Here is a 23,387-nt window from a genome sequence, read left to right as displayed (position 1 = left end):
GTGATATGTCATTATAAGCATAATAAGCTATTGCACACGTTATCCAAAGGAACTTTGTGATATGTCATTCAACTACTATAAAGTATGCATAGTAGATTAATATTTTTTTCGCTAAATCATTATTTATAACAATAAATATATTGCTGATAATGATGAATTTCTATTATCACGAACTCCAAATTTGCCTGTAGAGCCAAGCATTGCATGTAAAAGATACATTTCAACAAATAACAACAGAAGTGCAGCTACACTGTTGCAGCCTAATGTCGCAAAATCTGTCACTTCAGTTGTCCATTTACTACTGGGACTCTCAAGTCCCGCTTATAGAATTTTTACCATTAACATATATTTAATTATTTTTTCAACAGAAATGCATTATTTAGTCCTAATTTACTGCGATTCTGTAAAAAAATTACAATAAAAGCTTGTAATACGTATAGCCGTTACGAAAATGTTAACTGTTTCAGCACTAGAAACCTAGGACGTCTCGGGCGAATTTACGGCCGGACTCATGGCCGGTCTCACGACCAATCTCCAAATTCAAATAGCAAGTAATATCTCCCAAACTAATGAACGCAGCTCTATGAAACTTGGAACACGTATTCATCAGAACCTAACGGTGATGTTCAACTCGTAATTTTTTTTCAATTTCACCTTCATTCGTGAGTTAAGCGTATATTGCGAAACAGGCCGAAATTTGCAGTGATCAAAGAATTTCTTCCAAATAGAGAACAGATTTGAACGAAATTTTGAATATACATTCCCAACTACCAAACGGCGATTTTTTAGCTAATACATTTTTTTCGATTTTACTTTCGTTTGCGAGTTTTTTTTTCATTTACCGTCATTCATGATTTCACACTTCCTTATATTCGGCCCGTATCGCCGGGTAATTTGTCACTTAAATTCGTGGCGATCATGAAATTTCTTCTAAACTACAGAACAGATTTCAACGAAACTTTATATATTTAAAACCGACCGGTTTAAAACAGCTGAAAAACATATTGGTTCGCTAAATGGGGTTCTATTTGTAAAGTACACATTTGTGCTTAACCTTCATCTTTTAAAATTGCAGTGTACTGAATTTTAAGAAAGAGGCGTACGTCTGTGGGGGGGGGGGCGCTAGAAATTCTTCACTAGGGAGCCAAAGGGGGCGCCAGCCTGAAAAAGTTTGGAAACCACTGGACTATACGAAGCTATGCAGGAACATATGTCCAGTCTTAATATTCCAAGCACCTTACGGGCCTTGCAATAAGTCCAGTATATATCTCAGACAGTCGTCAGTTATGGAAAGATCGAGTTCAAAAGGCTGAATCCGTTGTGGAATAAAGTCATGGAAAGTACAAGAATCGGCAAACCTCTCGGACACCGGCAACAGGCCATGGGCCACTATTTCTTCAGGGTCGACACTTCTCTTATAATTCTATCTTAAAATCTACTACCTAACTGATTATAAAAATTATTTTCAAATCTACTTGTTTATATTTATTCACCTTTAATTCATTTATCACCTAATAATTAATCATCGCCGAACTCGCGAAAAATTTCATGGCCTATTTTAAAATAGTTTGTGCAAGATGAATTTAGACAAATTCGCCTCACGTTGCCCGTAGAGAACCATCTATCTATCTCATTTCGGCCAGCCACGCACTTAGACTTATACGTTCATTTAATTGTGGTGCGCTGCCGCTCTCATCATCATGGTTGGACAGAAGAAGGTAAGGTTATTTATTCGATATTTATTTTCAAAATAGTTGCGATTCTGTAGACGAAAATTTTGACATCTCGGCTCTCGCCAGTAACTTGTAAGGTGTAATTAGATACGAGCTACTGCTCTGTAGTTTCCTCTCGCCAGGTCATCCTATTTCGCAATCTCTTGATTTAAATTGTACAATACCGTCTAGTTATTCGTTTTAGTGGGGGTAGCTAATTTAGAAGCAAGGAAAATTTCAATCAAAATTCACAGTAGAAATCCCACACCAAAAAATCTATATTCAAAATTTCAAGTAGACCAGTGATGAAGGTGACTTTGAAATTAGTAATTAGGCCTGTTTGAATAGGCTAGCCTACCTAGGCCTTGCTAGGTTCAATATCCCTATAAGGCTAAAATGCATAGTAAGTAGCAAATCTCAGAATTCTAGCTTAATATTAGCTTTTCATTTTTTGGGGGCAAGTTGTTGCTGACCAATTCATGATCCAGGCATGGGCTTTCCCATACTAGTCCCAACTCCCAACCTTTTCAAATGTTTTTGCAAATATCCTAGGCTAATCTGCCAGGCATTTTGCCAAAGCAAAACTGCCAAGTTTTTTAGACTCTCCCTCAAGTCAAATTTTTTAGTCTCATTAGTAGACTAGTTAACTAAGTTAAGTGTCATGACACTTCAATGAGCGACTCACTCATGGATAGCCTACCAGGCTAGGTATCACTCAAACCAGCATTGTCACTCGTACTTTTAAAATTAAGTTTAAATCTAGAGTAAAGGAGCTTAATGAGGAAATTAGGAATTCGCTAACTGGTTCTAAAAAATTTTTTTGTCACCATGCGGATGATGCGAGTAGAATTCACTTGCAAGTTGCATGGTGACAAACCAATTTTTTTAGAATTAATTAATTTCTAATTTTCTCATTTACTCTAGATTTGAATCTAATTTTAAACATTATTAAATGTGGCAAAGCAGAGAGTTTTTTTCACTATCCCTCTGTCCCTCCAAACTCATTTTTGAGTTCTACTATATGTAGGCCAATAAAGTATCCTGAATACCTGCATTATCATACATAAAAAATTGACTTGGATCGTGAGTAAATGAGGAAATTAAAAATGAACTGATTCTAAAAAATCTGTGGTTTGTCACTGCGCACTGAGTTCCAAGTTCCAACTTCAATGCTTACATGATGTGCTTGGATGACCAATTCATTGTACTCTTAATTTTATGCCCATAATTTGGCCCTAAAAAATTGTTCCCCTGGAGCTCGGGGCGAGGCGCCCACCCCTAGTCCCTCTACCCCAATCGCATATTTTTTTTAAACATGATAAAACTACAATTTACAGTTTAAAATAAGAGAAATGTAATTTAAAAACTTACATTCATTCATGTAAGTTTTTCAAGGAAGATACGATAACTACATTCAAGGATGTAGTTATCGTATCTTCCTAAACAAAGAATTCCAGGTTGCTTCATGTTGCCGTCTATGGGCCGACGCAACGTTTACTTGGCAATTTTAACTCATGGTAATTTGCCATTCCTAATTTCCATCAGAACATCCTAAAGTTCAGTTTTAGAATATATGCTTAAATTGGGCTTCCTTTTATAGTTGCGAATAATGTTTTAAGGATGAAAGAGAAACAAGGGGTCAGAAATACGCATAATTAGAAAATAGAACCTGCTGCCTTGAGGCGGCAAATATAAAAAAAGCATACAATATGAAGTGTAATTTGTAATTGAAAAATCTAGTCATAGATTTTCACAGAGAGATATTGAGCATATTATGGGTGCTTTGCCCCGTGACACGCATGGGCCCGTTGCCCCACTAGGAATCATTTCAATTTATATCGTGTAAACATTTTATTTTGAAAGCCAATAGTCTGAACTTGAACTCAAATTACCCCCATAAATAATAATTTCAAATTATAATTCACTTTCAAAAGCTTCTTATAGACTATAATACATCCCTACTAGCATCGTTGACGCTCCGAGTATGAACGTCTTCAAGAGAGACTAGACCCGTGGTTCCCATAGTGGGCGATATCGCCCCCCTAGGGGCGATGGAAAGATTTTGGGGGGCGGTAAGGAAGAAGAGGGCGGTAGGGGGGCGATGGGGGGGGCGGTAGTCCGAAGTCGATGTCAGAAGTTCGAACGTTTGTTTGACGATTTGTACACAACACGTGCAGCACATGACTAACAGCGATGGTTTTTTTTCACCCAGATCTGTTTTTTAATACCCTTTCGTGACTGACGGGACTGTGGCGTCCCGNTTAGACTTATACGTTCATTTAATTGTGGTGCGCTGCCGCTCTCATCATCATGGTTGGACAGAAGAAGGTAAGGTTATTTATTCGATATTTATTTTCAAAATAGTTGCGATTCTGTAGACGAAATTCGTGACATCTCGCCAGTAACTTGTAAGGTGTTCTAGTAGAGTGTCATGACATTTCAATGAGCGACTCGCTCGTGTATAAGCTACTGCTAGATACCACTCAAACCGGCATCGTCATACATTTAAAATTAGGTTTAAATCTAGAGTAAAGGAGCTTAATTAGGCATGGTGCATGGTGCTTTTTGTCTCCATGAAGCGAGTAGAACTCACCCGCACGGTGACCAACAAAATTTTTTTTTAGAAATTTAGAATTAATTAATTTCCAATTTCCTCATTTAGGTAGGCCTACTCTAGATTTAAACCTAATTTCAGACATTTTTAAATGTGGCAAAGCAGAAAGTTTTTTTCACTATCCTTCTGTCCCTCCAAACTCATTTTTGAGTTCTATATGTAGGCCAGTAAAGTATCCTGGATACCTACCTGCATTAGGATCATACATAAAAAATTGACTTTAATCAGAATTGTGAGTAGGTAAATGAGGAAATTAAAAATGAACTGATTCTAAAAAATTCATGGTTTGTCACTAATCACTATGCCAGCACTGAGTCAAGTTCCAACTTCAATGCTTCCAAAGTTCCATGATGTGCTTGGATGACCAATTCATTGTACCTAGCCCTAGGTACTCTTGATTTTAAGCCCATAATTTGGCCCTAAAAAATTGTTTGGATTGCCAGCCGTCTATTATTTTCAAACATCTCTTGGCCTCTTGTGTTGATTTTCCCTTTAAATAAGTAGATAAACATGCAACAATGCAACATAATTCCAGAAAATAATTCGAATAACCCATAGAGCATGAAATGATGAATCTAACAATAGGTTTTACTATTTTCCTTGCATGATGGCTGTTAGTCTGTTACTAAATCTTATTGGCAATTTTCACACAACCCACATTGTGGGTTGTGTGCATTGGCAATTTTCACACAACCAATTTTTTAGAATCAGTTCATTTTTAATTTCCTCATTTACCTACTCACAATTCTGATTAAAGTCAATTTTTTATGTATGATCCTAATGCAGGTAGCCTCACTCCCACATTGCATTTCAACTTCCAGTTTCCTGGCACCAGTTTTTTTTAGCTTTGTACATTTTAGAATTCAAGTTGAATTTGCTTCAAATATTACATTGTGACAGCTTCTGTAAGACTATTTGGTATAAATTCCATGTGATGCACAATTAATTTGATGAATTTTTACACTATATCTTGTTCAATGGATTTCTGTCTATCCTTGTCAGTTGTGTGGTAGTTGTGTTGAGTTTGAATCAAGAAATTCATGTTGCTAAGAAAACTAGGTGGTTTTTGAGGCTGAGCATGATACTTGAATCGTTGAATGTTATTTATTGTTCCCAACCTCTCAGTTTTTTATACTTTTACTCTGGCTCACATAATCAGGATGAAATTCTAAAAATTAAGGTTCCTAATTTATTTTTTAACCACCTCCCATTTTTTTGATCCAGAAATTTTGAGATAGAAAGGATAAAAATAGGAGGGATTAAAGTTACGCATGAAAGAATAAAAAATGAAGGTTACAATATTTTGAGATTTTGATTAGACTCGATAGCAATTCGTCTCCAAGTCAAACCCAATGAATTAACATTTATGAATTAATAATAAATCATACCAAATAATTTTGATTTATAATTTTTTTATTTTAGAACATATTCATTGCAATAATTAGTTAGCTACGGATAAACGACTACCGTAAAATGGGGTAACTTAGACCACTTTTTTTTAAAACACTAGGTCTTGGCCATCTAGTGGGAAAATATTTAGATCCAAAGAGAGACGATGCACGCTACCCAGTGAGATTGAAAAATGTGTCAAATTTGACAGTTGACCTTGCTCTACCAAATAGTGAATAACTGTTTTTATAGGAAGAATATTATGGTTTGGGACATGAGACTTTTAAATACGTCTGTGAATGTATTAGGAATCCTTTAAGTATACTTGTATATTGTATTCACTGATTTCAAGTGGTATATAAAGTAATAGATGATCAAGTTGAGAAATGGATTTAGACACATGAAAACTAATTCCGTCACAACTTGAATTGGACACACAGATTGTTCCAAGCTGTGTACAAAAATTAAAATTTGCTTAATTAAAAGCTTAATAGTTGTTAATTAAATGCGTAATTAAGTAGTGTTCAATATTCATTAGTTTTCTAATTCAAAGCCGTGTTGCATTCCAATACAGCTCACGCAGCGAACGGAATTTGAACACGTGGATGACGGCATTACGTATCAGTAGAATTTGAAGCGCGGACGGAATACGCCTCACCACGTGCTGAATATTGCCACACACAGTGATGGAATATAGGGATTTGGTAGCAATGGTAGGTTTCCATTCTAAAGGCTTTTAAATAAATATGGCAACATTTTGTGACGTTTTGTTGTTGCTGACACGGAGTGCGGTGTTTTGAGTCACATAAAGCAAACAGAACTAGAGTAATGCATACGGTTATTTTTTTATTGTTTTTCATTTCTCGATGCGTCTTTAATGTGATGGAATATACCGCGTTTACCCCACCTCCCACTTTTTTGATCCAGAAATTTTAATTAAGATAGAAAGGATAAAAATAGGAGGGATTAAAGTTAGACATGAAAGAATCAAAAATGGTTACAATTTTTTGAGATTTTGATAAGACTCAATATTAATTCAATAGCAATTCGTCTCCAAGTTAAACACACAATGAATTAACATTTATGAATAATAAATTACCAAATAATTTTGATTTATAATTTTTTTATTTTAGAACATATTCATTGCAATAATTAGTTAGCTACGGATAAATGACTAGTGGATGCAATCAAGTAAGACGTCTTCAACTGCCCGACCCAGTATCGGATTCCAAATCATGGCCCACAATATTGCATCCATAGCATTTTGTTTAGCTCAGTGCATCAATTGTCACTGCAGTGGAGGGTGTAAGGTGGTAGGCTTTTAAACCCATTTTCTTGTATGAAGGAGAAAAATATATTACCCATTCTGAATTCTACACTGGCTTGCCAAATGTTAATCTTGATGTTTTGATGGTAAAAAAGCTTTAAAATAAGTTCTTTTAATTGCAAAGATATTCTCACTATTGTTGGCAAGTCTCTAGTTGTTAATAAATAGTTGCATGCTATGTGCATCTGCATGTGTTGGCTGGATCCTGGCAACCTGGTGTGGAATATATCTATCATTTAGCCATGACTAGAACTCTTCATGCTATTTTTAGTTCAAGAGTCATGCTGGAGGAATTGTATACCTGTTATCTAATTCAAGTAATTTTTAACTGAAGTGTATGTAGGATTACAAATGTATGGAAAAATGCTTACTTTGGAGCTGAATCAGCCAAGAAATTTCAGTAATTGGAAGAAAATTCCATTTCTGGTATGATGTTGTGCAGTCTTTATTCATCAGTGGTAGAGCATTAACCCTTTAGTGGCACGTCCCAAATATGGTTGCTTCAAATCATTCAATAAAAAAGCCCAGTTTGTATTGTTTGTCCCCTGGTTAGTGTTTGAGGCTNCAGTCTTGCTCATCATTGCCAGTCTTGCTCATCATTGCCAGTCTTGCTCATCATTGCCAGTCTTGCTCATCATTGCCAGTCTTGCTCATCATTGCCAGTCTTGCTCATCATTGCCAGTCTTGCTCATCATTGCCAGTCTTGCTCATCATTGCCAGTCTTGCTCATCATTGCCAGTCTTGCTCATCATTGCCAGTCTTGCTCATCATTGCCAGTCTTGCTCATCATTGCCAGTCTTGCTCATCATTGCCAGTCTTGCTCATCATTGCCAGTCTTGCTCATCATTGCCAGTCTTGCTCATCATTGCCAGTCTTGCTCATCATTGCCAGTCTTGCTCATCATTGCCAGTCTTGCTCATCATTGCCAGTCTTGCTCATCATTGCCAGTCTTGCTCATCATTGCCAGTCTTGCTCATCATTGCCAGTCTTGCTCATCATTGCCAGTCTTGCTCATCATTGCCAGTCTTGCTCATCATTGCCAGTCTTGCTCATCATTGCCAGTCTTGCTCATCATTGCCAGTCTTGCTCATCATTGCCAGTCTTGCTCATCATTGCCAGTCTTGCTCATCATTGCCAGTCTTGCTCATCATTGCCAGTCTTGCTCATCATTGCCAGTCTTGCTCATCATTGCCAGTCTTGTTCATCATTGCCGGTCTTGTTCATCATTTCCAGTCTCAACCTTTTGTATGTATCATTCTTCATCATCAGGTGCTTCACAGTTTCCCTCTTGCCTCTGTCACGCATAAAACAAATGGCCTCTCTCTCATTCCACTTTTACTGATATTTTTTGTGCTTGAGCAAATTACCAGCTGGATTGGTCTTTAATGTAAACTTTCAATCCTTCAGCAGAGCTCCTACCTTTCTAGATCAACGAGGCAAAATAAAAATCCTCTTGTCTTTTCCGTGAAGGTAGATGTGTCAATTTGGAAGACAAGCCCTGTTGGACATTTTTTCAAAGAGCATTGGTTTTTCCATTTTTGAAATTTTTTCCTGGATTAATAATATTCAAAATTTAAAGTTAGTTTTATACAGAGGCTTATAATTATGGTTTTACTTCTCATCAATGTCTCGTGTTTTAAGCAAAATTACATATTTATTTCAGCATTTAGTTTCAATCAGTGATTGATGCCATTTTCATTAGTCTGTCTAGCTACTAAGGTTGGAAATTGCATAATCTATGAATATTGTCTGGAACTGTTTTTTCCTAATTAGCAAAAAATATTCCAAAATGCCTTTGCATGTTTGCAACATTCTTGCACTAATGTTCCTAGGTTTGTTGAAAAACTGTTGGAAAAACCTTCCCTTCATTTCAGTGGACATGCTCTGAAGCAGTTTTATTGACGTGAATGAATAAGAATGAATATAATTATCTGGAGAAATGTTTATTGATAGGTGTTCAACAAAATAAATGCATAACATAGGTACACCAAATTACGATTCAAAATACAATGTGTAAATTTACCCTGAAAGCAGATTTTGAGGATTCAATTAATATGATCTGTGTCCAGAGATATTCATGCTTGAACATACATTTTGACAGTGTTAAACTGATTATTGTCCAAGTGGCGTTTATGATTCATTGTTCATGCATTGGTTCTCTGGTACAATGTAAACTCTCTGGCAAATAAATCGCAAGCATTACAATGCAATGGTTTGTGTTAAATTTAAGTGGTGCTCATTGCTAACGTTGTCTGGTCTTCTTTCAGCCTGCGAAGGGGAAGAAGATCCCCAAAGGAAAGAAGGTAGCTCCCACCCCCGCAGCTCTCATTGATGCTGCTGGTGGATCATCTGCCAAAAAAGCTCAAAAGGAGGAGAAGGAGAGAGTTGTCAATCCTCTGTTCGAGAAGCGACCTCGTAACACGAGCAAGCGTAAGTCTCGTTCTTAGTTAATGAAAGCAGCACCACACAGGCAACTGTGCGTTACAATATCTCGAATACTGATGATAAACGTCACTGCTAATCATATATTCATAGCCAACCTTGTGATAACTTGATTCGTGAATGAGTAAACGTTTAAAATTGATGATCGAGATAATGAAAGTTGTATTGATTTTACTTTATCTGGAAATCATGGTCAAATTATACATCCGGACATCCAATTTTGGTCAGCAATGCTTATCTTGCTATGCAGATGACATTATGTTGAGAATAGCCGCTCTTCTATTTTTATTTAAACTCTCGTTCTGCATATTTTTAATGGTTCCTTTTGGCGGGAGTGCTGAAAATGCTCAATTTTCAAGCTGTAACAAACCATTAAACTGGTCTATACCGATGTTAATCAGCACTGCAGGTGGCGTCAGGTGCTCAGGTGTCAAAGAAACTCTAATATGATTGATCAGTTATTCTTTCATTCACTTTCTGGATGTTGTGCAGCCAAACGTGACTGGGCCAAGAGGGATCTGACCCGCTTCACTAAGTGGCCTCGCTACATCACCCTTCAGAGGCAGAAGGCCCTACTCCTGCAGAGGCTTAAGGTGCCTCCTCCAGTGTACCAGTTCAACAAGCGCCAGACGCTGGACAGTCATCAAGGTCGGTCGTCTGAGCTGTCTTGCAATAAAAAGGAAAGCTTAGTTTGCCAGGACTTCAACATTTATTCTTAGTTTAGACTTTAGGACAAGAACAAAATGAGTTGGAAGCTCACTAACTCGCTATCTGTAAATAAAAACTGTTCGGATATTTTTTATACATTTGATGAAGTTTTTGTTGGTATTGACGTTGGTGGGCGTAACTCGTCCAATTGTTAACAAGTTTACACCAGTTGCACTAAGCCTGGGTACCATACTTCAGGTTTCCTGGACGCCCGCTGAGGTGGAAGCTGAAGCATCATTTGCTACCATCTGTGCATTTGCGCTCGACTTCCTTAGAATTCAACTTATCGGAGTTCTGGCTATTCCATTTTTTTTTTTGTCTCCCAATGATTACTAATTGATAAGAATTCCATAGTTAGCCTAAAATTTTTGCAATGTAGCCCTATGGCTCTTGAATGCGTGGTCCTTGTAGTCGACAATAGGAAGTCGAGCGCACCGCTGCACGTGAAGTAATGCAATTACCGAATGTTATACGGGCTTGTAGGCTTCTAGAACGTCCTCTCAAGTTGTCTGCGCGTCAATAAATAAATTTTGTTTTATACTCTTTGACCACTTGGGGCAGCGCATAAGGATAACTTGAGAGGATTTTGTTCAATTATGAAGCGGTTCCAAGCCCGCGCCTATTGTAGCCACCTCTGGTGGGGCTGTACACGAGGACTCGAAAAGTGCACCTTTCTGGTCACTGACTTCGATGTCTGGTACAGTCGAGGCAAGTCTCGGTGAGACTTCCTCCTGCATTACAGGCTGCTGCGTCGCTGTCATCTCGAGTTGCCTTGTGCCAAAGGTAAAGTAACATTACAATTGAAGCTCTAAGCTGAGTTAGTAACGGGTATTCATAAATATGTATGTTTGTTTAACTGGTCTCAACTGTTTTGAGTGACCAACAGTACCGTTAAGCATTGACTTAACTGGATATTGCATAATGTGTGCAGCTCGTGAAGTGTTGGCTCTCCTCAATAAGTATAAACCCGAGACCAAGCTCGCAGCTAAGCTCCGCCTCAAGAAGCAGGCCGAGGAGCAGGCTGCGGGTAAGGACGTTATTTCCAAGAAGAAGCCTCTGGTCGTCCAACAAGGCATCAACAAAGTTACGACTTTGGTCGAACAGAAGAAAGCCAAACTCGTGGTCATCGCCCATGATGTTGATCCGATTGAGGTACGAACTTATAATATCTTCGCTCCGTAAATTTGATACGTTTATTTTATTCAGTTTCGCGGCTCGTGCTTTTTTATCTTTTCTATGCTATTCTTCCGTGTGAAAAGCCTTACGTTCAGTAATTCCGAATAATGCGGTGGAATAAGACTGGTTTCATTCCACCGGAGGAGAATTGATTGACATGCTTGAAATACGTTGAACACTACATGACTTGATAACATTTTGCCGATACGGCCACTACATTCATGTCAGACTAGTCAACACGAATGCCAAATTTAACCTCGTACCATGGATGTAAATGCACGTCTTGCTACGAGGTTTACACATTTAACACAGCGGATAAGTTTCTCAAAAGCTGCTACAATTCGCCCACAGCCCTTATGCTGATCATTTAATGTATTTCATGCTTCTAGTCTCAAGACCTGTGTAGTTGTCAGCACCCCAGCTCCGTGATGCCCTGAGCTCACACGGCGTTCTTTGTGTGCTGAGAACAACCTCGGCTGTACTTAACGCGACCTGCTGTCCAGGCGGCAGGTCTGTTGGTTGTGCCACACTCGCCATTACAGTGCTGTGGCGGGAGCAACTTTTTGCATTCTCTTTATTAACTAATACAATTTCGCTCGACGGTTGTTCTCTCGATTCCTGGCAACATGTTAGATGGCAATCGATTTTTGATTGAATGCATTCTACGCAATTTCTTCCTGCCTGAAACTATTTCTTGTGAAGTAATTCGTCCTCGTAAAAATTGAGTAGTCTCCCTTGATTGTTACCAGCACTCCAGCTCCGTGTGTCGTTTCAACGCACACGGCGTTCAGTTTGTGCTGAGAATAAAGCTAGACGGCGCTGACGTGGCTCGTTGTTCCGGCCGCAAGCCTGTCGGTTGTCTAACAGAGCTGCATTTGTTACAGAAATTCTGTTTATCTGCCCAGTTTGTTTTTAAATTTTTGAGTTTGTCGGCGCTGGAAATTTTCTTACCCCTTTAACTTGCAGCATAGCATTTATACCACTATATACCCTCGATGAAAAGGAGGTATTCAAATATTAATCTAGATGCTTAATTTTTATTAAATCCCGGTGCGTGTATCGCCTGCTTTCGCGGGTTCCGCCAGCGTTGTTCAACGTTGGTTTTTGATGCATCGGAGATGAAAAAGCGTTCTTCACGTGAGTGGCCCTGGAGGTTCTGACTCATTTTGCGGGCGCATACAATCAAAATATGATATCTTATAAGTTGTCTGAAGCGTCTTTTCACATTAGGTTTCAAATTGTTTTCATGTGTCGATTTGTTGCCGTTATTGAAATCCGGTGCACGCAGCGCCTGTTATGGCGAGTTCCGCCGCGTCAGTTGTGACGCGGTTTTAAATGCACCGGAAATTAAATTGCGTTATTCACACGAGTGGCCCTTGAGGTTCTGACTCTTTTTGCGGACGCATACAGTATGTGAGATGTTCAGCGAAATTAACAAAGTTACTTATGATGTTTCCACTACGAAATGTGTTGCGCCAATGCAATGTCCAAACTGCTCAAGTGTGCCGAGTCTGGCAACATTTTGCCAAACATATTAATTGATTGCCTCTCAGATTGTGCTGTTCCTGCCCGCCCTGTGCCGCAAGATGGGAGTTCCTTATTGTATCCTGAAGAGCAAGGCAAGACTTGGAACTGTTGTTCGTAGGAAGACCTGCACTGCGGTTGCCCTGACAGAGGTGAGACCCTTGCTAGTGTAGCAACGCAGGCTGAAGGAATACCTACGAAAACTCCTACATTAAAATCCAGGATAAATAAACCTCATTTAGTCGCTCATGAAACAAGTTCAATGATATAGAATTGAATAATAACATAATTCCAAGCAAACTTGCTCAATCAATTCATGCGTGATGATCTGCAATTTCTTCACCTGAATTAATGAAGAAAATGACATTCTGATTTTATGCATGAAGGGATCATCAAACCCATATTTGTAGGCAACTTGACTAAAAAAATCGACATTTCCTGCAGGTCGAGTCCGCTGACAAGAACAACCTTGCGAAGCTCATCGATGTGATCAAGTCCCACTACAACGATCGCTTCGACGACATCCGCAGGAGCTGGGGAGGTGGCGCTCTCTCACGCAAGGCTTTGGCCCGCAAGCAGAAGCTCGAGAAGGCCAAGGCGAAAGAGACCAAAAAGGCAGAGAAAGCAGCCTTGCTGGCATAAATTGCGAGACTTGCATTATGGTTTTCAATTAACCTTCTCAACGCTTGAAAGGATAAGAAGGTTAGAATGATGAAATTAGGAATCGAACAAGAACGATTTTATGAAAGAGAAACTTAATATGTTGAGGGTACGACCTGATTAACGTCGCCCACTGCCACTAACGATTATATTGTTCAGTACTGCACACTGATACGTAGTAGAAAATTTTCGTAATTAAATATTTCTCCATGCGCGTTAGTAATTTGGGTTGAAAATTTCATGCCTCATTATCAAAGTATTTAAGATGCATTGATATCGGTGCTGTAGTGCAATAGATGCGGCTCTTCCATAAGAGAAATCTTCCCAGTAAATAGCTGAACGAGTTATTATTGATCATTTTCAATTATCAGAAAAAAGTAGCAGGTGTTAGCAAAACGTATTCATCCTTAGCCCATAAGCGTATGCAATCCTCCACATCCGTAGATACTCCACTCTTTTTCCATTTACTCTTGCAAATGAAGCGTAGTTGCGTAAGAGCTAGATCAGTATATTCCATCCACTGGTAAAATGAGAATTATTTCTAGTGGAAGTGAAACTCGTTAATATTGTGACTCCTCTAGAATGAGATTCATAGTAGACATGAGAGTGCACTTAAAATAATACAGAACAATTCATGAACTAAAATAACATGCACAAGAACAGATTATAAGGTTAAAGGTCATGCGCTCGCTCTATATTATTGATGATCTAAGGAAACTAACTTGCTCAGCACCGTCGTTGAAACTGACTTCATAACGTCGAAATTACTGGGAGCTTCAACGGAAATGAAATTATTGAACGATGCTCTAGACGAGCAATGTACAGAGCAGCACCAATGACTAGCATGCGTGTGGTACGTAAACGGTATTCGGAAGTTACCCGCTTCGAAGGAACAGGGTGGCAAGTTTGATACACAATAGCGTCAGACGAAAAAGGCATAGTTTAGTTTCTCGTCTAATATCGCTTTTCATTACACGGTAACCAAATTTTCTCCTTGCGGGTGATGATCGACTTTCACTCTCGTAAAGCATTCAAATGAATTGCTGAATACCTCCAACCGTCAACGCCTTGCACGCCCTTTTGCAGAAATTAAGACTCGGTAGATAACTTGCTGCTCATAACCTTCGTTCATCTGCAACACAGGCACTCAATGGCAGTAACAAACTTAAATTAAAGTTTAAACGTTCAGTATTTGGCCTCTACAGTTAGGAAGCTTGAAATGCCAATTCAAAATTGGTAGTACATCTTAGCTCGGGATACACAAGGCCTATTCTCCAGCGCCAACAGCATTATTATAATGTCCAAATTAATCCCTAACTACAGCCTATGTTTATCATGGTCGATGTCCATTGGATGTTCAATGCCATGAGCCGTTGGTCGCGTTCAGACGGAGATTTTACAGGTGCGATGAGACGTGCACTCGGAGTTGTGAGGGCAGCAGGAGAGATGATCAGGGCAGCACACTCCCTGCAGGATCAGCAATAAATAGTACAATATTTACATTGCGAGCCCTATCGTCTAGGTCATCAAATACTTGATCGTTCCAGGATTTTTTCCCACACAAGGTAGTTTACTTTGTATTTTTAATCCAAATGAACGAGTCGGGCATCCATTGCCTACGGTAACAATGATTCAATCGTCGCCAACAATGATTAAATCGTCAACGAAAAGGAAAAGAATCGGCGACAGGCCACATCAGGCCTACGCTTCAGCGCCGACATCACTATGTTATGTTATGTTATAAGGCGGCAATTCCATTTTATTTTCACATGTATTTTGTTCTCTTTTGTCTTGCCGTAAAACGATGGTAAATTATAATTTTAATGATTCTAATAATTACCCTTATTGACATGTTGATTGAGAACTTAACTACCATATGTTTCATTGAAGTGCCACCTTAGTCGAGTTCATTTTTACTCATTAATTAAAAAAGCTCAGTTCCATCTATAATAATATTTTTTGCAATGGTGCTAACAAATTGTTCTCGAGGCTTTAACCAACATATGCCGAGGTTTAAGTGCAAATATCATATATCTGCTTCCTAACGTCGCATGGTAAAATTCAGACCGAGTATATACAAATGTTGGAATCCTAACTTGTAAACCCCTATGAGGACAAGAAAATCCGATGCTTCAGTACCTTCATCTGGGAGTTGAGACACTAAATGCATCACTGGCATGCTGCGCTTCAGTCCCACTAGCCAATCTCGGGGAAAGGGCCCCCGAATCCCTTGTGAATCAAGTCACGAAAAGTTCAAGAATCGGCAACAGGCCATGGGCCTATTTCTTCAGCGCCGACACTTCTATTCTATTCTTTATGACTGGTAATTTCTTCACTATAAGCTGACTCACCTGTGAGTAGGAGCAGCACCCGTATGTCTGGTAATTTCTTCACTATAAGCTGACTCACTTGTGAGTAGGAGCAGCACCCGTATGACTGGTAATTTCTTCACTATAAGCTGACTCACCTATCTGTAGGAGCAGCACCCGTATGACTGACAAATTTCTTCACTATAAGCTGACTCACCTGTGAGTAAGGGCAGCACCCGTACGTATTGTCCGCGAAGGCGCAGCAGGTGTAGGAATCAGGGCACACCGAGTGGTCTGGACAGGGCACAACACGGAGGCTGGTGCCGTTCCTGAGCGCCTCTGTGATGGAAGCGTACATGCCGCTCTCCGGACTGAGGCGGGAGGATCTCTCCAGCACTGAATTCGGGTGATCAGCTGCAATATCCTTCAATGCTTGTCCTGAGCAGTGAGCACAGATAAAATGATGTATTAGCAAGAGAACGCGATACTCTTTGCAATCATTATGTTTGTCTTAACTTGAATTAAAAAAATGGTAAAATTCTAAATCAAGAGACTGCACTCCTGATAAATTACCATTAACTCTTTCACAGGCAAGTTATCATTTATGGTCACTTGAAATCGCCTCACAAAGAGACCCACCACGGCTTCTGGTTTGAGTTTGAGGCTCCCTTATCATGCCTCAATCAATCACTAATTATACGACTGACCGTCGTTCCAAGCATAACAATAGCATCACCAACTGCCATGCCCATAAATTAATATACGAGCACTTAAATGAAAGTTTCGACTTGGATGATGATATTGCACTCTTTCCGCATTTTTTAAAGGTAGAAGTATCAATATATATTTAATGATTTAAGATAACTTGATTAAATTAAACTATATTGAATTTTGATGCTATTAATTTTTTATCTGCATAACCAAAATTTTAATTATAAAGAAAAATTTTGTGTAGTGACTGCATATAATAAATTCTTCAAGTGTGATTTAAACCTGTGGACTTGATAGGTGGCAGTTTCCAGTAATTAATAATCGGAGGTTTTCAGGACGCCCAAAAAACTGCCGGGCGGCACGTAAAATGACGTAAAAGAGTCGTAACGTAGCCAACATACCGCAACCAAGCCTTAAAACTAAGTGAGGAAGGCATAGAGCGAGTGGCTGCACACCATTCACCTCGCTGTCATGATGGGCACTGAAAGACCTGGCTGCATCTGGCAGTATATCAAGACACGCCCCGTAATCAATGCCTTAGGAATTTGTTAAGGCCGCCCCCCACCGCCCCCCGTTCCATGGGGCGTGGTGAACGTAAAAATGGAGGTAGAAAGATGATTCTGCCACCAATGGAATTGTCAGAAAGTAAGCTTTAAGATGAGTATGAGCACCGGATAATGCCATGATTGGCCGCTTTATGTCAGACGTTCCTTTTTCGTGGTTCTAGCCTTCTAATTAATCCCATAGGCTTCAGTTAAGGGCTCTAAAAACTCCCTCCCTTCGGGGGGCTGTTACGAAATCATTTTTTGACGTAGAGGGATGATTCTGGTACCGTTGGATGCGTCAAAAACTAAGCTTTAAGATGAGCTCAAAAACCGGAAAACGCCAAAATTGAAAATTTTAGGGTAGTCGGTCCCCTTAAGAGATCACTATGGAGCAGAGCAATTATTTAGTCCTGATATAATAAAAAAAAAACATCCAGTGCATACAGTCCAGAATACATCCAATGCATACAGTCACTGTTATTTTCAAAATAATCTGTAGACAAAAACAAAACTCAAGTCACTTGAACAATAATCATGATTGCCTTTTTGAAAGAAGCTATTTGCATAAACAGAAAATAAAGACAAGAGATTCTTTTCTTCTTTCGATTCTCTTTCTTTCATTCAATTTTTCAAGTTCAAGCAAAATAACCTATTCAATACCTGGAGTCAAAGACGTGAGAGGAATGGTCGACAGAGAGGTTTGCATGAGGTACTGCATGACAGCCAGGATGCTGGTGACGGCCTTGGCATTGCAGGTGCCATCGTCCAGGTCACATGTAGTGCCTGTATGAAAAATATTGGCTAAAAATATTTCACTGAGGTACTGATTATTTCCTAGGTAAGAGACGGTGAAAACTTTTTCAAATAAAGTAAGCAGTTCCCTTGAGAGGATTTTTCACATTTATGTACGTACATATTAAATGTGTGGATGGTGCCCACTTCATTATATTGATTGCATTTTAATGCAATAATCTTTCCACAAGTATAAGGTGTATTTCATTTGGTAACTCTAAACATTTAAATAATGAGTTTTCTGACAATCTGATGGAAAATAAGCATGCTCTGACAATAATTTTCATTATGATGACATCAACTACAGTTATATTAAATATTAATGTCTGATAGGGCAAAGAAACTAAAATGAGTCTTTCTTCCCATAAAAGAACACTGCAGTTAATCAATTGCTGCTCTTCTATTAACAAATTAAATTTTCATCAGAATTTTTAAAAATTTTGAAATACAAGTCTATTTTGATAGGATAGCTCATCTTTTCCATTGAAGAGCCAAATATTAACATCTCATATATCATTGAAAGTGATAATACCTGTGAATTGTAAATTGTTTCCTTTTGATAATAGAGATTAAATTTTGAGTTCGAAATGTATGTATTTCCTCACTAATATTTAGTTGTAGTAAAGTTATATGTCATAGTCTATAGTTATTTCACTTGACTGATGACCGTTCAATGTTGCTCAAATGCATGCAAGTTTTGTTGTCCAAAAACCTAAATATCAGAATTTATTTAAAAAATATAATAAATTGAACCAGTGTGAAAGCACAACCCTCATAGATTAAACATAAGCCACCAATTTTATCAGTGAAAAACCAACAAATTTAGATTATTTGATCTTTTAAAACATTGTATGCAAGAACTAATGGTGATCATGCTATATCAACAGGTTCTGAGCTGAAATGCCTTTTTAATTGATCATTTAATACTTTTGTATGAAGTTAAAATGCAACCCTAATGTGTAGCTTTCAAGATTAATTTAACCAAAAGACACCCAGTTATATTTTTCCCTCTCTTTATTCTTTATATGGTCTTTACCAATCAAGGAGGATAAGAGAGGAACATTCATTTTAATTATTAATGCAGCAAGAAAATCATAAACAGCTTTGTTGATCACCTTCCTTCCTTGCACTTTCATTATCTATCCCACTCATAGATTTGCTCTTATGTCACAACTTTGCCACTTGGCATTAACAACTCGATCACAGAAACAATCTACTCCCATTATTTTTCTGACTCTAGCTACTTCTAGCCCATGTATCCTTTTGTACTCCTTAAGAAGTAATACCATTCATATCCACATCTTCATTTATTCACTAAGAATTCATTCATTCTGTAAAGATCACGCACAGAATGGCTGCTCAAATCATGATATTAATTTCCATCTGTTGCTGGCCAACTGATTTTATTGTTCAGATCTCCCTTTAAAATTATTCCATGGTAGTTACCAACACTTTGATTAGACTCTCTTAGTAATTTTCTATTGTTCTCATACCATCAACAACATTTCCTGCATCCAGTGGCATTTGGCAAACTCTACTTAATTTTTTCTCTTCAACTTCAAACATTCATTAACCAGACTTAATGTTAACATTTCCTACATTTGTAATGCAGATTTCCTCTTCCACTTTCAACATATGCAGGTCACTCTTGATATCAAGAATTTCTTCAATAATCCACACATATATTTCATTTATAAGCATATCCTTATTCAATAATCATCTTCACATCTGTATTCATTGGCTCACCTAGAAAGCTAGCTTTCACCATGCACTACAGATAAGCAACTAACTCCTCAGAATATGGAAGAAAGTGGAAACAGCTCCTCCACCTTACAAAAAAGTTAGCAGGTGAAAAAAATCAATAGGACATCAGTTTGAAAGAATGCATTACAAAGAATATTATTATAATGCTACAGACTCATATAATTAATTTACTTTGCAATTTCTCTCAAATAAAAGAATTCGGCCATTGACCTCACTTATAATGAGGGTTGTAGAATAATATCATTTTACAGGTGAATTGAAATGGCCATGACTAGATTATTTGGTTAAATGATACATCATCCATCCTATGAATGTGGATTAGCTGTGTTATCCCTTCTTGAGATGACTGTTGTTCCAAATGTTTATAAAATGCCAGAAGTGAATTATAATATTTGGACATTGCATTGTAATAGAAATGTGAAGAAGTAGGATCAAGTACTCACCTCCTGGACAGCAATGAACATGGTCAGAGCAGCACACCCCATTTGCATAGGGACAGCATGCAAAATGAGGGGTTCTCAGGAGCGGACAGCAGGTATTGTTATCCCGACAACTAGAGAAACAAATTAGAAGAAAAATACTGTAACAAAAATACACACAACAATAAAAATACACTGCACAATCACCATCCATATACAATGATCAATAAAAAAAAACAGCTGGGCAATATCACAGAGTTGGGATTCTTCAGGACAGTAATTATTAAGCACCAATCAAAATTCTATTATGTGCATGGCTTCATGCTTCCAATACTGATATATCTTAGGTCCCTACAAACATATCACATTATTGTAATATTACCTATCTAAAGTTCTTATATTATTAATAAAAAGTCATCATCTATTACTCATAAAGAAATACTTAAGCTATATAACAAATAAGTCATGTTCTTACTCAGTTGTATTGTCAGGACATGTTTTGCAGGATATGATGCCAATGATGGTTGCCAGTATGAATAACTTGGGAATCAGATCAGAAGCACAAGTAGCCATGTCTTCTGCACAAAAAAAAATAATTATGCAAAACAGGAGATATTGTACCTATTAGAAAAAATGATGATCGTTTGAAATAAATCTAATGTAATGTTTGTTGTTTTAGTAGGTGATGATGCAGTAATCATATAATATAATAATAGAGTGATACCATAATAGGTATCAATAGAGTGATCTATGAAATATTTGGTTTGGTGCTTATAGAAGCCAGTTAGGATGACTTCTTATCTCAATTTTTTTTCTATAAAATTATTCATTTTGATTGAGTCTGGAATCTATAGAAAAAATAAATTGCTACAATCAAGATTCACAGCACAGAAGGTATATTCATGGCTGAGAAATTTTTCCTTGCAGTTGCTGCTCAGAAAATTCAGTCACATCTCAGAAAGTACGTGAATTATAGTCCAACCTGTACTATCAACAGTGCACTCATGATATGCAACATTTTACAATGTTTTTCTTAGTTTCGCTTTGTGTCTGTCTGTCTGTCTATCATCAAAAATTCAAATCTTAATTTAGAGCACTTCTGAAGATCCTAAAAACTTGAAATTTGGCATGCATGCTTATGCTGCCTAACAATTCAAGATTTGATCATCAGAAATAATAATTAAAAAAAAAATAAAAAAAAACACTAAAAATTCATGGTTTGGAATTAAGTTTTTTCTTGAACATCCACACTTGCCAACCCTTTGATTTGAATTGATTTGAATTACCAATTGATTTGAATTGCTAACTAAAAAGTAGAAAATAAATATATATAAAAAATAATTTTAAAAAGCATGTTTTTCTGGTTTTTACAAAACTAAAAATAGTGAAATAAAAAAACTAAAGAATACTTTTAAAAACCACGTCTCCTTTATGTGTATACTGTATGTGTTTAACCTCCAATTTGTTTTATTTGTGTCTTTGAATGCTGAAGAATTCCATTTTCATTGCTATCAATATTCAATACTATTGCTCATTGCATTGTAGTTCAGTTAAGTTAGCTGTAGGCAGACCATTCATGGTATGAATGTATGATGGTTGAACTTGTAAAAGGTTGACTCATGACAAGCTCATTTTTGCAGATGGAGCTTGCTGTTCACAAATGACGAATGCAGTTCAAGGAACGTTCAAGGAATGACAACCGCAGTTCAACCTTACGTGTAAATGGTGTAATGAACTATTACAGGTAGGACGTAGCTCTATGAAATCGTAGCTCTACGGGCAAGGGTAAAATTATCCATGTCCATGGCATGGGGCAAGTTATCCATAGCCACGGATGAAATTATCCATGGACACGGGTGAAATTAACTATGGCAGATGGCCATGGGATGATGGGCCCACAGCCCACAGGTGAAATTGTCCCACGTACACGGGTGATTTTTGCTCATCCACAGTTGACTTCTGCCCAATATCCAATATATTCTGTCTGGTTAGGTAATAGGTATCCTACATAAGAAATTGATTAAAATTTTGAGTAGGCCTAAATGAAATTAAAAATAAAGTGCTTCTAAAAATCTATGGTTTACCAAAAACCACTTTGTGCCAATAATAGATTATGATGCTCATATAGCGGCTATAGCCTAGCCTAGCTATACGTACATGGTACAATTTTACAATGAGTGAGCATCGTATTTGTCTTAAAGCCAATAACAATAACCTTGCCTTGCATTAGCAGTAAAAAAAATGCTCAAACAGTTTGTACCTAGTATCATTAAAAATACATTTGCACCTTTCAAAATTGAAGGTGCAAATCAGCATAGCCTAGCTGCATATGTGAGTAATGTGACTGATAGGCTATCATCATCATCACCGCGGGACACTGCCCGGCATAGTGGCAAAGCAGAGAATTTTTCAGACTCTCTCTCAACTTCTCAAGTTCATTTTTGAGTCCTATAAGACATAAGTAGACCAATAAAGTAGGTACCTATACTGGATACCAGTATTTTCAAGCTTAAGAAATTGGTTTAAAGCTATGTAAAGAAAATTAAAAATGAACTGATTCTAAAAAATCTTTGGTTTATCACTATGCTGTCATAATGTCTATGTCATAATATAATGTAATCGAGCTAGCCCTTTACTCAAGATGTTTAATCAAACCAACACTATATTAGGTAGGTTACTAGGTAGTCTATATATAAAGTTTATAAACTATTCAATCATCTTGATTTTTGACAATTGCTTAATACTTACGGGACTACGGCCTACGGGAGTCGCAGCAAGTCAACGACCAGCGTGGGGTGTCAAATCTCAAGACTCAAGGCAAAAGGACCGAATGAAGGACTTTGAAGGTATTTGCAGGAATTGCAGCTGAAACTGGTTGAAGCCTTGAAGGTGGTAAAAAAATGCCAAACGGTCAGTAGAGTCAGAGCCAAAAATTTCGCTTATGATCCTCCAAGTGCTAACAATTGATTTTAGCTATTACCTTTTAATTTTAGAAGACAAAACTCGTCTCAGTCGTCTGGTCATCCACTCGTCGGTCTACCAATCAGTGTAACTCGCGCTGTGAATGTGATGAACTGGCGCGAGCGCGCGACTCGCGGAGGCCGAGACGCACAATTACCTCGTTTGATCGTATTCATCTCCGTTAGGACGAGTTTTGAACGTGTTTTTTTAGATAGAGTGCTTTACTCAAAAACATGAACGATTCTATTTTAGGATAATTTTCTATTTTACGAGTTTATAATTACTTGATAAATTTCTGAAATTATTGCAAAATGCAAAGAACTTTGAAGACGTA

At 37.8% G+C, this 23,387-nt stretch overlaps 2 protein-coding genes across 4 annotated transcripts; one reads left to right on the top strand and one right to left on the bottom strand.

The window, feature by feature from the left end:
• Window positions 1-1,615: 1,615 nt before the first annotated feature.
• Window positions 1,616-13,549, top strand: LOC108667257 (60S ribosomal protein L7a). Of its 2 annotated transcripts, XM_018154257.2 has the most exons (7): window positions 1,627-1,678; window positions 4,001-4,040; window positions 9,310-9,472; window positions 9,977-10,132; window positions 11,124-11,344; window positions 12,922-13,044; window positions 13,337-13,549. In XM_018154257.2, exons 2-7 carry the CDS (start codon window positions 4,023-4,025, stop codon window positions 13,532-13,534), a joined length of 879 nt encoding a protein of 292 aa, XP_018009746.1. In that variant the 5' UTR covers window positions 1,627-1,678; window positions 4,001-4,022; the 3' UTR covers window positions 13,535-13,549. The 2 variants fall into 2 exon arrangements, with proteins under 2 accessions (XP_018009747.1, XP_018009746.1); XM_018154258.2 differs by lacking the exon at window positions 4,001-4,040 and having other exon boundaries at window positions 1,616-1,718.
• Window positions 13,550-13,604: 55 nt separating this feature from the next.
• Window positions 13,605-23,187, bottom strand: LOC108667258 (progranulin). Of its 2 annotated transcripts, XM_047880654.1 has the most exons (7): window positions 23,073-23,187; window positions 22,841-22,974; window positions 20,568-20,670; window positions 20,117-20,226; window positions 17,778-17,900; window positions 16,079-16,299; window positions 13,605-15,019 (listed from the first exon to the last, which is right to left on the bottom strand). In XM_047880654.1, exons 3-7 carry the CDS (start codon window positions 20,663-20,665, stop codon window positions 14,936-14,938), a joined length of 636 nt encoding a protein of 211 aa, XP_047736610.1. In that variant the 5' UTR covers window positions 20,666-20,670; window positions 22,841-22,974; window positions 23,073-23,187; the 3' UTR covers window positions 13,605-14,935. The 2 variants fall into 2 exon arrangements, with proteins under 2 accessions (XP_047736610.1, XP_018009748.1); XM_018154259.2 differs by lacking the exon at window positions 22,841-22,974 and having other exon boundaries at window positions 23,073-23,186.
• Window positions 23,188-23,387: the final 200 nt, after the last annotated feature.

The sequence above is a fragment of the Hyalella azteca genome, unplaced genomic scaffold (genome assembly GCF_000764305.2).
Source record: "Hyalella azteca isolate HAZT.00-mixed unplaced genomic scaffold, Hazt_2.0.2 contig5827, whole genome shotgun sequence".
Classification (NCBI taxonomy): domain Eukaryota; kingdom Metazoa; phylum Arthropoda; class Malacostraca; order Amphipoda; family Hyalellidae; genus Hyalella; species Hyalella azteca.
Note: the sequence above shows the minus strand (reverse complement) of the source record. Positions and strands in the feature narration are given on the sequence as shown.

Bases quoted from the DNA above. Each gene is read 5' to 3' on its own strand.
- LOC108667258 (XM_047880654.1), bottom strand. From the start codon at position 20,665: ATGGCTACTTGTGCTTCTGATCTGATTCCCAAGTTATTCATACTGGCA. The intron at 20,227-20,567 runs GTAAGAACATGA...TTGTTTCTCTAG, and splicing joins TGTCCTGACAATACAACTGA to TTGTCGGGATAACAATACCT. The intron at 15,020-16,078 runs GTGAGTCAGCTT...CTGATCCTGCAG, and splicing joins GGTGCTGCCCTTACTCACAG to GGAGTGTGCTGCCCTGATCA.
- LOC108667257 (XM_018154258.2), top strand. The intron at 9,473-9,976 runs GTAAGTCTCGTT...GATGTTGTGCAG, and splicing joins ACCTCGTAACACGAGCAAGC to CCAAACGTGACTGGGCCAAG. The intron at 10,133-11,123 runs GTCGGTCGTCTG...TAATGTGTGCAG, and splicing joins GACGCTGGACAGTCATCAAG to CTCGTGAAGTGTTGGCTCTC.